General features: G+C 34.4%; 1 protein-coding gene across 2 annotated transcripts in view; it reads left to right on the top strand.

Moving 5' to 3' along the window:
• The window catches only part of PCDH17 (protocadherin 17), a 108,767-nt gene extending 93,022 nt beyond the window's left edge, over positions 1–15,745 (top strand). For both annotated transcript variants that reach the window (XM_067712875.1, XM_067712874.1), the window contains one exon: positions 8,702–15,745. In XM_067712875.1, coding sequence (XP_067568976.1) covers positions 8,702–9,384 — 683 coding nt within the window. In that variant the 3' untranslated portion in view covers positions 9,385–15,745. The remainder of the gene's footprint in view (positions 1–8,701) is intronic.
• Positions 15,746–15,988: the final 243 nt, after the last annotated feature.

The raw sequence follows: 15,988 nt of genomic DNA, 5'->3' as shown, positions 1-15,988 counted from the left end.
AGAATATACTAGGACCTCAGAGTCTTGATCCTCCAGGGGCATAAGGAACTTGATGAGGCAAACAGATTAAAAAATAAGAGTCAGGGAGCAACACTAGAGTATATAATGCAATTGGAAAATTGTGGCATAGTCTTTGTCCAAAATAGAAATGAGTATTTTGGAGAATATTTTCATTATTTTTTTTTTTCTTCTTGAGATCCAGAATAAATTTTGAAAGGTTTCTGAGATTCAACATCTACTACCTTATTTGTGGCCATGTTCCTTGCCTTGTAGGAATGTTTATTACTTCTCTTCTAGATACATATAATGATCTTCTTTCTTCCAGACCTTCCCTCTTCTGGCCTTCTAGAATCCTTTAAGCTTTCTGATATGTGATCATATGCAATCTTATGGTTGGTTAATAATAATAGCAAATTTGAGAAAGCAGGAAGGGAGATAAAGTAGATGTAGAAAGAAAAAAATAGTTTTCTAATGCAGAACTATAAAATTCAGGATTTATATTGTTAATATACAATATCAGTTGAATCAACATACATTAAGTCTTTCTTTAGTTTAGGAGAAGTGGGGTGAGACGCAAGCAGAATGGAGTAGGACTGGAGTTGGAATGATGGTGCCAGAGCTATGACAGGTTCTTTGTGCTCTGTTGGAGATAATCCTGGTCGGAGCCCAAACGCTAGATACCTGTACCAGAAGTAATGCTGATTTGAATACTACTTGCTCTGTGACCAAGCAGATTTTTAGGCTATAAATGTTGTTCAGTACTGCTCAGTCAAGCTCCTAAGTATTTCAAGAATCTTCTGAGATGTACAATAAATTGCTCAAATACCTATATTAGTGTTCCATTACCCGTTAAAATAAATTCGGTCTTTTATTCAGAGCTTTTCCATTTTTTTTACATTCTAGCCAGTTTTTCCCTTGTTACTTTGTTTTTAGGCACTGCAATATACATCTTTTGACCTACAAATCTGCTCTCTTATCACCCTGTGAAACGCACATTTCTGTGTGGTAATCACTTCACTTTCTAATCTCTTTACCTAGATCACCCTATCCCTGCTCTCCACTGTCTGTTGAAACCCTGATCATCTCTTGAATTGCAAATCAAGCACCACTTCTTCTAAAAAGCCTTTCACCGTATTACAATCTACACTTTCTCTGTTTTTCTGTTGTTTGACATTCATGTAACATAGTTCAAAATGTAACGAATCATGAATTATTTCTCTTATGGTGGTTTCAAATCAAGTTTCTAGTTTCTAATGAAATTGTAAACTCCTTGGTAAAGAGATACAGCCTTCCAGACTGGAGAATTTTAGAGGTGGGTAAACGTGGGTTCATTTACCACAAACCTTTACTTGAGACAACACCTGTTCCACAACATTCTTTCGAAGATGCCTTTGCTTGAAAACTTCCAATTCACAAAGTTGATGTTTAGTTCATTCTTACCTTATGAATGATTGAGTATAATTCCTTTAACTGCTGGATTACACACATCTACTACTTCCAATGAATTTGAGCTGTCTTTACTCTGGTGGGGCATTTGAGTTATATTGTTTTTCTTTGATAGGTTATGTCAGAGTCCTTTTCTCAAAAAAACAAAAATATAAACAAAAACAAAAACTTGTTCCATTTAGTATAGAATTGAGTTGCAGAGCCAGTTCTCCTGAGCGTAACTGTTAAGAAAGAGATGGCCCTATTTATCTGTGCCTTCACTTCTAAGCATCTGCTACTACCCCAGGGGATGGCTGCACCTACAGTATGGGACTGGGGAAGGGTGGCAGCTAAATTTTGAATGTTAATTTCAGGACACTGTGCCACAGGACACAATTATATTTGTGCCATACGTTCTCAATACGTGGTTTAGATTCTCATTTTTTTTTTCGGGTGCTTCCGTATCAGATTTCCTTATATCCTTTTGCTTTCATTCCTTAACATATGTTTCCCTTTAATTTCATTTTTCTTCATCTCAGAGCATTATCTGTGGTTGTCAGTATTTATGCCAGAAAATTCACTCTGGTAGACCTATTATTATGTCCAAAGGGTCACAAACACTTGAAACCATCCCCGAAGGTGTGCAGGTGCATTGAATAGTAAGTGCAAATGCTCCCAGCACTCCAAATACCCAGCTGCAGTTGGATTCAGTTGAATGTGATACAGGACAGTGGTTTCTGGTGTCTGAATGAAGTTGTGGCGATACATTCAGAAGTGTTGTGTGATGTAATTGCACGCCAGAGGATTGGTACTTCTAAGCTGCCACGGTTTGACTATTAGATAGCATTATTATAACCTCCTCTTCAAAATGTGCTCTCTGCCTATCAAAAGCAGATAGAATGGTATTTCACAACTGAGGTAAATTCTGGAAGCCAGATCAGCAGTACATACACCTAAAAATATATACATTTCTCTCATAGTATTTTTATTCCATGAACTATGTTTCTAAATTATTATTTCTTATGACCAATTATTAGGAAATATTTTAAGTTCCTGGAGTCCAGTACCCAGTGTTTTATCATTATATCACTGCCAACACGTGAACAAGCATGCTCATGAAATGAGCATATTGTAACAAGATACGTGAACTTACATTAAAAAATAAAAGAAGCAAAAACATATCCCACATCTGTGTATTTGTTTATCAGTTATTTGATTAGTAGAACAGCCTAGATCACTGTGCACAAGTGAGAAACATGGGAAATACAAGGCAATAGATGAAAGATCACTTGGCTAAATAAAGTGATTGTACTCTGATGCAACATTTTCCCTTACCCTTCTCTTTTCTTCCCTGAATAAGGGATACACCAAGGTTATTAAAAATTGTGCTAAAATTAAGCCTGGAAGTCATGTGAATACTAGCAGAAGAAATAGCATGTGATAAAATTATAATATTAGGATACTTGTTTCTTTTTATTCCCCGACACAGAGAAAGACATTTTGAGACAACTTTCCAATGCTGTCTCTAGAAGTAATATTGAAAGTGAAATTTTTACCCCCTCATAGTCAGATAGTGTGAAATCAGAAGGTTTAATTTTAACTAATATGCTAGTAAATGAGACATAGAAATCAAAAATGGAAATAATTTGAATGAATATAGATTGTTAAAGTGCCATTTATATGGAATGACTCACCCTATCATCATAACAAGTGTAAGGGGTTTATAGGATGGTAAAGGGAAGTAAATGAATAATCATTAACATTGCCAAAAAAAGAGAGAACTGTATGTGGTAGAAAACTGTCAGTTTGCAGGATATTATGAATTATGTCAATTTACTGAAGAAACATTTTATTAAAGGTTTGTTGGACTGTATTCTGATGAGATTTCTATTTTAGTATTGGTGTTTTTTCTCTGATATGTTAGAATATATTTGGATTAGTTGTAATTTGCTGTGCTCATAGAGAAGTGTGTGTACATGTGTAAAATTGTGTGTGTGTGTTTGTGTGCACTGAAGAAAGAAAAAGGCAGTGAAGCAAGCTGTGGTTACAACATTAAAAACTTTCAGTAGAAAACTGGTGTACACGAACTGTCAGTCTAAGGTCCTGGCTTGCCATTGTTTACTGGTAGATAATCTGTGATGGGCGTCAACTTTAAGTTTTGTAGAGTTAATCTCCAGAACATTTGGGCCAGCCATAAATATAGATGGGTGCCAGCTCTCTGCTTTCCCAGACAGCTAATTAGGTGTTATGAAAGCTTACACTGGTGAAAGAAGGTAAAGTAGAAATACAAAAGAAAAGTGAGAACAAATAAAAAATGAACTTCATTTATAGAGCTCTCAACTTGGAAACAACTCCAATTTTAAGGTGCTGTTAGAAACAGGAGCAACCACCACACTAACAGAAGAGCACTATTCCTATTTAAAGCTATTTACAGAGCTGAAATAAAACCATTTTGTTGACAGTCGTAAAGCACAGAAAACTCTCAAATAGCCTTCCCCACAACCACAACAATTTAGAACTTCCTCACTGATGTTCTGATTAATGGATTTTGGTTTTCAGATTTCTACGACCCAGACGTTTATTTCTTCATTATAAAAATTAAATCAAATGCATATCTGAAACTCTTATTCTAGAAATAATAAGCATGTTTTCAGATGTACAGATATGTGGACTCTGGAGGAAACAGGCAATGAAACTAAGGGGAGGAAATCCTTTTATGTTTTCTAATATTTCCCTAAGTGTTAACAAATTAGTTGCTAAGTATCTCTCTTTGGGTTATGTGGTATAATGCTTTGAAGACGGGGAAAATAAGCTTATCTTTTGATTTGTGATAAATTCCTTCCTGAGAGTGAGACAGATTGTAGTAAAGAGATAGATTTACTCTAAAGAAATTTCATGACGTGGCTCCTTGAACTGTGTTTCTTCTGCAGTGAACAGTTCTGAGTCACAACACGCAAGGGTTTTCTCCTGACTTTTCCCAAAATAACTATGTTCAATAGAGGCCCCTTAATCTTTGTTAATCTTTGATGGTTTAAATAGTGTTTTGACTTCAAATTTTAATCTTCTACATTGTAATTATTGGCACCTCTTACCCATCTTGAAATGGCTGTGTACTCTTCATGATGTAGTGACATTACAAGGTTAAAATCACATTGTGGACATTAAGTTCTGGTAACCTTTGTGGAAGACCACTAAAATACAATAATTTGGGAACAGATAATTTAATGTTTTACCTAAATATTTTCTTCCTCATATATATGTAACTTTCACAATGCCTGTTCCTTTGAAGGTATATTTTGGCAAAAAATGTTTGCTTGCCTAATATCTTTAAGTTATTAAACAGTTTAATCTAGGTTAAAAAAAAAGAGAGAGAGCTTTCAGATTTGTTGGCTAATATGAATTTGCAGATTTCATACATCTTTATGTCTAAATCAACTTGAATTATATAAAATTCTAAAATCAGTAGTCAAGTTGTTTAACCAGTCAGAGGTTTCACACTCATAGTTGAAGGGCATAGGGAAAGATTAAAAGGTTGTTTACTGGTGATTTTAAATAAAAAGATTTATACATGCATGTAAATTATATACAAGGTTTTATATTTATAAATATATTTATATATATGTTTTATATATCTCTGCTATCCTTTATATTACAAATATATAACTTTCCTGTGTGTTTTATTCATTCATCTGTATTTCTCTTATGGTAGTTACTGATTTTTAATTTTCAGGAATGCATTGGACATGCATTTAAGTTTTCAAATTTTGTTTGAACTATTTCCTGGAGAAAGCTCAATTTTATTACACATGCAAATAAAGATCTATACGTGTGTGTGTGTGTGTGTGTGTGTGTGTGTGTGTGTGTGTATGTGTGTGCATGTATAGTTTATGGTGGCAGCTGAACTGCAAGTACTTACAGTAATTTAAGTGATTATATCTTTTGAAAAAGATCATATAAATTAAGATGCAAAATTGAACTAATTAAGATGACTGTGTTTATATCCCTCCCCTTGGGAGCTTTTATAATAGAAGTGACTATAGTAGTATAGAAAATGATTCTTAATGTTAAACAAGTATTTAAATTTCTGATTGTCACATGATCCTTCAGGGAATTTTACACTTAAAAGATTAGACACTGTAAACTTTCTCTATATACAGAACTGCCCAGATTTCTAGCTGTCGGACTTCAGAGTTGTTTTCACTTTGCAATATAAATATGCTTATCTCTCAGTTTCTCTCATCTATATATCATTTGGATTATCCCATCTTTCTTGGCAAGGGGTGCATTCTGTGAAAGGGTTATTATATTATACTAAGGAAAGGACAAAAATGAGGGTAAATAATTTCTTTGTAATCCCAGATTGGTCCAGAAGAAAAAATGAATCTTGGATCAAGCGTCTCTAAATTTGTTTTCTGTCCAGGATCCCTAAATTTGTTTTTTGATACAAATATGTAATCTATGCAAATAGTGGCTGTCTGTATAATTTGCTTCTTTTTCATTTTTATAGTTCATAATTCAACATATCTGTTTCGGGATTCGTTTTCCCTAAGGTACAGAAAGAAGCTATTATCTACCTTTATAATCCTAGGGCTTGAGAAAATCCTCCACACTATTATTCTTTATTATACACACTTAGTTTATTGAGTGGATTTTTAAAAATATAATAGAAGGTGCGCATAGCAGAAATCCTCCCAATACGACTCCCCTTCCTTTAAGCCCCTCCTCCCTCCATCCTTCCCTCTCTCCTCTCACTTTGGTTTCCTTCTCGCCTCTCTTTTTCTTTCATTTTTTCCATTTTGTCTACTTTTTTGGTCTAGCTAGTAATTCATTATGTACTACCTATGTCTCTTTTATGTGTCTACCTAGTCATCTATTTATTTATGTCACTTCAGAAATAATTCTACTCTCTCAAAAATTCTTATTTGACCCTTGGCAGTTATAGTTCATTTTATGTTCTTAGTTTCTGCAGCTTGTACAGAAGGGTCCATTTGATTTTCTTCACTGTCTGTGAAATGCTGCTGTCAAAATTACAGTCTAATGACAAGGTGAACAGCATATAATGTGTCATAATCAATACTCAAAATTTGCTCCCTAGGATGTGACATGAAGTCAAGTAAAAAAAAGCTGCAGAGTTTCAGTAGTGAAGTGCAAACAATAATTTTATGTTGATGGTTTCAAATTCAAGGTCAATTTACACTTTTATAAATCTGCATTATTCTGTCCTGTTCACTCTATTCTTAAATTCATATTGAATTCATTCAAAGCTGGGCTATCAAAATTGCTGAAATTGAGACCAGTCAATATTGAAAAATAAAATTATGTTAGTGTCTTTCAAAGAGAGTGTATGAGTTGTAAATGAAGTTTTTAAAAATCACAAATCTAAAAGATACAAAAATATTAGCAAGTGAAATAGATAGTAAAGTTTTCTACTGTATTTTTGAAGGATAAGATTAGTTGAATGAAATGATATGTATTTTTTTTTCTAACACTTACTGACACAGGCATAATATTGAAGATTCACTTTCAGAATAGGTAATGAAAACAGATACCTGATATTAAACTTTTCTGATATCCTGTTGTTTAAATTCTGCTCTACTTTAAATCTGCACAGGGAGGCTTCTAGAAAATTTTAAATGCCTAGATTTTTTTGCTTCTGTTTGTGTCCATCTGTCTGACAACCTTTCAAATCATAGATAGTATTTGAGTCTGTGTGTAGATAGTTCAGTTTGAGACTACATTTCAGCATTCTTGCCTGCATTACATAATAAACTTAACATATTTTATTCACTCCTAGGTAAATATATGTTTAAAAGTAAGACAAAATTAAAATAGAGACAAGCCACGTAGATACTTCTTTTTAACATTTCAAGTGTAAATAATGATACATGCTATGAAATACCACAGAATTTTTGTTCTGTCAAAACACCATTTTGATTATTTTCTAAAAGAGTTTAGTTTCATAGGAAATTATTTTATCCTAAAACCTTTTGAGATAATTAAGGTGTGGTTTATTTTTTTTCTTCTTCTATAAGGAATTTTTTGTGTGTTTTAAGTACAGACTCAGATTTTGTATATGACTTTGAAAAGTAACCGTATAAATTTATCAGCACTATTAAATTTGCTGCTTTTTCCCTTGCACACAGGACACTATACATTATGGAGATCCTCTCGCATCAATTAAATGGCAATCCCAAGTGTTCCCAAATGAGTAGGGAATTCTATTCCCATCACATAGAGTTAAACTGTAAATATCCTCTCCTGAAAAAAAGGTCCCTAATTTAAAAAGGATCATTAAACATAAGGAAAATAATGATTTGTAGATGAAAGGGACAACTGGGAAGATATAGTTCAAAGTTATCTTTTAAAATATTGAGTTCATGGACATATGCAGCTGTTGTCATAATGAAGGAATTTTCTTTCATATTTTCTTGTTCAGCATCTTTGAAATAGTGATCGTTAAACAGTACTTTATTTAGATTATCTACATGCTTATCACAAAAGAGAGAAGCAAAAATTCTCACAGAAATCATTATCATTTAGAATTGAAATCATGATTTGTCATTCATTCTGAACTATATCTGTTTACAAAATACATTTTCACCTACTTACACCAAAAACAAAAAGCTGAAGTGAAGAAAACTGATTACATGATCCATACGCAAATCTACAATAGCAATGTGCACTTTTTGACAAGCTTATTCATAACACGTTCATATAGAAAATTCCATTTGCTACTCTTCAGTAGGAAAAGCAGGCTTTTAAAGGAAAACCTTATTTCATGACTGTCACCAAAATAACAATTACAAGCAAAATAGGGATAAAACATAAAAAAAAAATAGCAGCTTAGGACTTTTTATGGAAGTTTGTGATTCAGTTTTTGCACTGTTATTTGATTTCAAAAATTAAACCTGGTAATCCTTTTTGAAGTTCCCTGTTTCCAGGATGGGTTATACAGAACAAAGACTAACTGATATCCCCAGGAGATTAGTTTACAGTGATATTCTACTCTACTGAGAATGATTCTCCAGTGGCCACTTTTACTTCTTCCCAGGCTATGGAAATTTGTTAATACCTAGAGAATAGACTTAAATAAAACCGTTGTCTCAACCAGCAGGTTTATGCAACCATCCTGAAACGTTTTAATTATTGTTTTCTTTTCCTTTTTAATTTAGAGATCAGAGGTCAAGCAAACCCAGGGAGAGCTGATCGCAGCCTTTGTAGAACTGTAAAGGCATCCCTAATGATTGGATTTGCTGTCCTCTCTTTTGTTTTGCAGAACCAGAAGAGTGTGTTAATTGCACAGATGAATGCCGAGTGCTTGGTCATTCTGACAGGTGTTGGATGCCACAGTTCCCTGCAACCAATCAGGCTGAAAACGCAGATTACCGCACAAATCTCTTTGTACCCACAGTTGAAGCTAATGTTGAGACTGAGACTTACGAAACTGTGAATCCCACTGGGAAAAAGACTTTTTGTACATTTGGAAAAGACAAGCGAGAGCACACGATTCTCATTGCCAATGTGAAACCTTATTTAAAAGCCAAACGTGCCCTGAGCCCTCTCCTCCAAGAGGTCCCCTCAGCATCAAGCAGCCCAACCAAGGCATGCATCGAGCCTTGCACCTCAACGAAAGGCTCCCTGGATGGTTGCGAAGCAAAGCCAGGGGCTCTGGCCGAGGCGAGCAGCCAGTACTTGCCCACTGACAGTCAGTATCTGTCCCCCAGCAAGCAACCGAGAGACCCTCCCTTCCTGGCTTCTGAGCAGATGGCAAGGGTCTTCGCCGATGTGCATTCGAGAGCCAGCCGGGATTCCAGAGAGATGGGCGCTGTCCTGGAGCAGCTTGACCACTCTAACAGAGATCTGGCCAGAGAGCCGGTGGATGCAGAGGAAGTCGTGAGAGAAATCGACAAGCTTCTGCAGGACTGCCGGGGAAATGACCCTGTGGCTGTGAGAAAGTGAAAAAAAAAAAAAAAAAGCATTGGCATTTTCTTGTCTCTTCTGTTGATTTAAAAATGACCCCTCCTGGTGAAAACCCCATTTTACAGGGATAAAGAAAGACCGATGCTGCTTTAAGGCTTTTAGTGAACATCTGAAGTGCCCACAAGTATGTTCTTTTCACTGCTGTTTCTTTTTCAGAAATAACAATGGCTTTGTTTTGACCAAACTTATATTAGGACAGAATTAACGATGTTCAAAGAGGAAAGAAAAACAGAGAAGAAAAAAGAGAGAAGAAAAAGGAGGATGAGGAGGCAAGTTACCTTGTGACTATCTGTTAGGAAGGTATGCAGTGTGAGAATGGAAGTTTTTTCTCATTGCTCTAAGACTGTCCTCCGTGATTTATTCTGACGTAACTGTTTACCTATAAACCCCATACAAAGCAGGGTCATAATTTGTGATCTGTGGTAGAATTTCTAGCAGTCACCACAGGCTTCTACTGAAAGTCCTGAAACGACCTTGCAGTAGTCCAAGCTACACCAAACATTAACACATATTTGTGGTAAACATTTCTGTATAAAGTTACCTGCCACGCATAGAAACACAGAAAACATTCCATAACATTAGTCAAAAAAAATTAAAAACTGAGTCATTTGTAAAACACCTCATATCGTATAAAAGTTCAATGTAAAAAGGTATAGTCCATTTTGTCCTGCACACACGTAGACTAATTCACTTCATGAAAGGAGAAGAAAATTTAAAGGTTTAAAATGCCTCTTTAGCATTTTAGTGTCCAACAAATGTATAAATAATGATGGATATGTTTTAAATTTGACCTAGAAATGTTCTGAAAAATAGTTACCATTGAGTAATGATATTCAGAGACAATTAACATGAATGATATGTTTTATTCATTTGTGGACACTAAAATAGCTCAGGAACGCGAAAACGTCTTAGACATACACAAATCACATGACCATTTAAATGTGCAAATGTAAGAAGATTCAATGTGTTTACATCAAATGACATATTTTTATTGATTTATTGCAGATTCAGTGCATATGAGCCAAATTGTTGAGTGTATAAGAGCTATATTGTGTATTTTATTAAATTAATATATAGTTGTGTTGCAAAAATATTTGGGCTTATATTGTAAATGGCAAGTGTTGCCTTGGTAGCTGTCGAACTCTATGAGTTTTGTTTTTTCCTGCTTCCATTTCCCCATGGAGTGTTGGAAGCAGTGCCTCAGAGCAAAGTCTCTTGTTTAATGTAGAGTCTACCAAGTACTACAGTACATAATCTGTTCAAAATGTGTTTGAGTGAGCTGATGGAGCTAACTGAAAGGTCAAAAAATACATCTGTCAGTCATGGTTATGTACAAGTCCTTCATGGAAGCTTTTATTAAAGTCATGCTAAATTACAAGAATTACATTTGTACCAATACCTGAAACTTCTTCATGTTTTTTCAATAGCATACAGCTGCTGCCTATGTAGATATCATATTGTTGATTGGTTCTCAAAAGTATCTTAAGTGGTTCAAGATGTGTGTCCCCATTATATTTCAAAACCATGCAAAATGCTTTAATGCATGTGTGGTACCACCACTGGTTACTTGCATTATGTAGTGTTTTACAAGAGGTCTGGGTCTTAACAAAAAGTTTGCCTTTTTTTCCGCGCTCTTCTGCCTCTTTTTATTGGTGTCCCTTGAGAACAATACACCGTCTATTCCTTCATTTTCTTGCACCTTTCCTTGTGACATTTAGCGTGTTTCAAACTTACTTCCATATGAGGCTAGGAAACCTCAAATTTCAGGAATTGGGAAAAATAAAATTAGCACTTGCTGAAGTAGCAGTAGATGGGAAAATGCCTTGATTGACATTTTCCTTCAGCGTTTAAAAATTTTTGCATTTTACAGCTTCATGACAAACAGTTTCCAGCCCATACCTTAGAAAATGTGGTGCTGAGTTAAATAAAGGTTGTTTGTGCACGGGAGCAGAAAAATGCATTATTTGCAAACTGGTGGAGAATTCTGTGCCTTCTTTCCTGGCCACCAAGCCAGTGTAGAAACAACATAAATGTCATAAAATCCTTATATTAAAAATAAAAACAAAAGCAAAAACAAACACTGAAGTGAATTCAGCTTTGTAATTTTAAACCTCGAAAAATCCAACTGAAAATATTTCCATCAAATACTGTCAAGATTTTAGACTGTACCTCGTTTGCAAAACTGCTTTGAAAGGGAAGAATGGACAACTCCCATCAGCCTTATTCTCTTGAGAACTGTATTTGGTTCCCAGTAACAGCCTTTCCAAAGCTCTACTCTTGGTTTTTATTATTTGTAAATGTTTAAGTCAGAAAAGAAGGGATCTTGTACATGTGAAACCTAATTGACTCTCTATATTTTGGACAATTTATGTATATGAAATGTGTTGTCTCTATTATATGATGTTATTTTTTGCCAGGAGACTACAGGTTGATTTAGCTTGATAGCTGAAATTTGATGGAAAACTGATTTCCATTTAGTCTTACCAAGTGTTGCCTCTCTCTTACTAGACAGATAGCCAAGTAGTAAAATCTAAGGCAGTATATAAATGAAATCAACAAAGAGAGTAGGATTTATTTTTAAAATGTTCTTAATGCTGAGTAACCAGTTGTTCAATTTATTATATGTGTCTGAAGACATTAAAACACTATCAGATTTTAAGAATTGGTTGTGCCAATGTGTGAGGGATTACCTTTAGGCTCTCTGTCACCAGTGATTTACTAGTGTTAGCTGTTTAACACATTATATGTATTTAGTAGTGATTATTTATTTACAAGTTGGTGGTAATTCAGCAGTCAGGACGCTAAGCTTTTATAGTTGAGTTGAGGGAATCTTGCTTTTATTCATTTGGCTGGCAACTGCCTTTACCACAGACCTCTGGTGCTCAGCTTCCTTGGAAGTCTACGATACCAAAATTACCCCTTTGGGGAGCAACTTGCTCTAAGGGGTGATGCATGATCAAACAGTGATATTTCAAGGTGTTTTTATCACAATTCAGAATGTGAAAAAATTATCTTAATTCACATCTTCCAATTACTAACCCCTCATAAAAATCCCACACATTCAAAAGGAATAATAATATTGAATACTTTGTCTTTTAGGTCCTTAAATAACTGAAGTTAAGCACAGAAAAAGGATTTATAGAAATTTTCATAAGAAAGTTAAAGTTCTAAAAACTGTTTACTGATGAACTAAAAACACAATATCAGTAACAAAACAATTTTTTCATTAAATGTTGATGAAAAATATTTTCATCAAAATTAAAAGTAGTGAGAATCAGTTAGTTATACCTATACCAAAGTGAACATTAAAGAGACATATCATGCAATTTCAAAGAATGCTTTCACATTATTTCTTAACCTGACATACTTATCCTTACTGCAGGCAATATGCAAATCTTGGCTCACTACTCCATAAATTAATTGAATTCTGGTTTGGAAAATTGACTTGTTTTGTTTTTCAAAATTAGCTGAGATCTTGTAAAACATGACTTCCTTTTAAAGGATCTAGGTACTGCTCAATTTAAAATATGACACCATAAAAAAAGTCATGTAGTAATAGAGCAGTATGCTTTATTACCACCAGGTTAAAAGCTGTTTGTTGCCTAATGGACTAGAAGTTGCTGAGGTCAACAAGTAGACTGAGGTTTGGCATAATATATGCCCACTCATTACTGCCTAATTATACTCTTTTGACAACACAGAGCATTTATCGGAGCACTAATTCAAATGAGAGTTTTGGCTATCAAGATGTGTTGATTCGAAACATAATTGAATGAGACCTGAATAAAGTCTGACTTTCCTGGCCCCAGTGTTTTGCAGGTTGGCTATTCCCATTTATCAGCCCCATCACTCCATAAGGTTCTTAGCTGCACCAAGTGATTGGTGAACAAGAATAACAACAACAAAGCAGCATACATTGTATGGATTTATCTCAACGCTATTGTTTAACGGCTGTGTTTAATGTGACCTATCTGGAAAATGAGGACTCCGAATAAAAAGCTATTACTAATAGTGGTGTTGCCTTCCCTTGAATTCATTAATACACTGCGTACTTCAGGGACCCTGATCATAATTATTTTGGAAAGCAACTGTGGCATCACAACTGTTTGTGCTCTAGTTCTTTATTTGCCAGTAAAATAAACTTTTGGAAAAATTTATTTAACAATATTGTCACTAGGTCCTCAGTGGGAATGGGTTACCTGGCTTTCAGATAGCTTAGATAAGTTGGTTAGTCAGATAATTACCATGGAGTCATAGCCTAATGATACTAGTGGCTTTTCATATTTATGATTAGTTTGAAGATAATTTGGTTCAAGACCCTAAAGGACTTCAGAAAAATAATTTTTATAAGACCTCTCATAAGCTTACATGACTAATGAAACCACATATTTATAAATGGCATTTTAAAGTAAGTACATGTTTATTGTGGCATCTTAAAATAATAAGCCTCTCTTTCTACCCATTCAACAAATGTTTATTGAATTCCTACTGTGTATTTTCCCTGGGCTATTATGCCCAGGAGTAAACAGTAAACAAGGAATGGTGCCTGGGTCACAGTCTGGAGGGAGAAACAAAGAGGTAAGTTCTAATACACATTACTCTTGCTTGTTTGCATTTTCCTTCAGCTACTCCACACATCCCATATCTCTGCCATATCACACTCAGTGAGCGGCATCTCCTAAATTACAAACCAACATAATATTCTGTCCCTGTCGATCTGACCTTTTTTCTTTTAATTTTACTTTTCTTCTGACAATATAAATTAAATCAAGAAGAGTGCATTGCTTTTCCATATTTAAGAAGATCTTTATGGTCTAGACTTATTGGGGTATACTAAATGGCTTATCTATTCTTTATTTTGCTCATTTATTTGTTAACATGTCTTTCTTTTTCATTGAGCACCACTGAGGTGTCAGGTGGCGTTCAAGGATCTCAAGGGAAAAAGAACTAAGCCAATTACATTTTATCCTCAGAGAATTTATAGCTTGTGCTTAGGTGATATATGCTAACATAGAAATTGACCTTATATTGTCTGGATACTGTTACCTTTTTATAACAAAAATAATTTAACTTTTAAGAAGAGAAAAACCATATGCCTACCATGACATTCATTGCTTTCAAGTGTGAGAGTCAAACAAGCTGTTAATTGACTCACCTGAACCATCTGACCAGGGCTGAGAGATTAGGGAGTCATGCAAATGAACAACCCTACCTGGCCAGGCTGCAATAAGGACGAAGTCATGAGTGGAACATGTATCACAGGCTTACTCCATGTCAGTGAGCTATTAAATCCCCTCAAATTATGGTATTTTTTAAAATAGATATGCTCAAAAATACAATTATTTGACAATCACAGAGAACAATCATTTGTAGGATATGAAGAGAACAAATTCTTAAACATCACTATAGAGAAATAGATATAGAAATAGAAATAGATCATTAAGTTGATGGACCATCTTCAAACTCTTCATTAGATCCTTTTGGAGATGGTTGCACATGGTTCACCAAGGAAATATATCATTTTCTGTTCATGTTAGACATTAATAATGCTGGATAATCCACTATACACTAGAGATTAAATTCTCAATATTTATAAAAGAGGGTGCAACTTCTTTCATTATTCCCCCTTTTTAATATTTCAGAAAGTTATCAAAAAGTAACTTAGTTTTTTCAAACTATTTTAGATGTTAATGAGTATCTTATGTACAAAGTTTGATTAAAGGAGGGAAAATTTTAGTGAGATTTTACAAATTTTGTATCACACAGGCTGACCTCCCCCATTAGACAGAATAAGTGTTCTATTTTTGGTCTTACAAATGAAACATTTCACTTTGAGATGAACAACTTATAAGTGATCTATAGCATTCTAATGAACTATATTTTGATTGTGATATATATTTCAAAATCTAGTTTCCTGAAGTTACAATACTCAGTCAAATTACTTCATAATACTTTTCAAAGATTGTCAAAAAACAAACAACCAAGTTTGGAACCCTCTTTTTGTTCAACTTACACAGATTATCATATTTTGTATAAAATATTGGTGTTCAACACTGCTTATATAAAAATTGTTCTTATTTCCCTAAGGGTTTATAGCATCAGGCAGGCCAAATAAAAGAATAATTACACAAGCCTAAATTAATACTGCTAAATTCTGTTTATAGAGAATTTTCCAATTCCCAGAGAACTTTCACAAATTTACAAGGCATTACAGAATTAAGGATTCTGAAGCTCAAGGAGGTCAATGGACTTTTATCCAAGGGCAATGAGCTTGGAAGCCTTAAGCCCACACTTGAACTTAATGACCAGTTCTTCTATTTGTTCCAGATTTTGTAAATTCTGCAATCTTGCCCTATCTAATATCTTGCCTCTCTAATATCTTAAATTTATCATTCCTAAAACATTAAATTATGCCAGTAATGTGCCTTCCCCTTTAAATTGACTGCCACATCATATAATTTAGATCCCCTCTATGTTAATAGTTCATAACAACATTGAATAATTTGAAAATAGAGAATAGGGATTGTAGTCTCCAAGTAAAGAAAAATACATCACAAGAATTGAGCCTCTCTTAAGATTGTCC

Source organism: Pseudorca crassidens, chromosome 18 (genome assembly GCF_039906515.1).
Source record: "Pseudorca crassidens isolate mPseCra1 chromosome 18, mPseCra1.hap1, whole genome shotgun sequence".
Taxonomy (NCBI): Eukaryota; Metazoa; Chordata; class Mammalia; order Artiodactyla; family Delphinidae; genus Pseudorca; species Pseudorca crassidens.
This window is presented reverse-complemented; position numbering and strand designations above follow the sequence as displayed.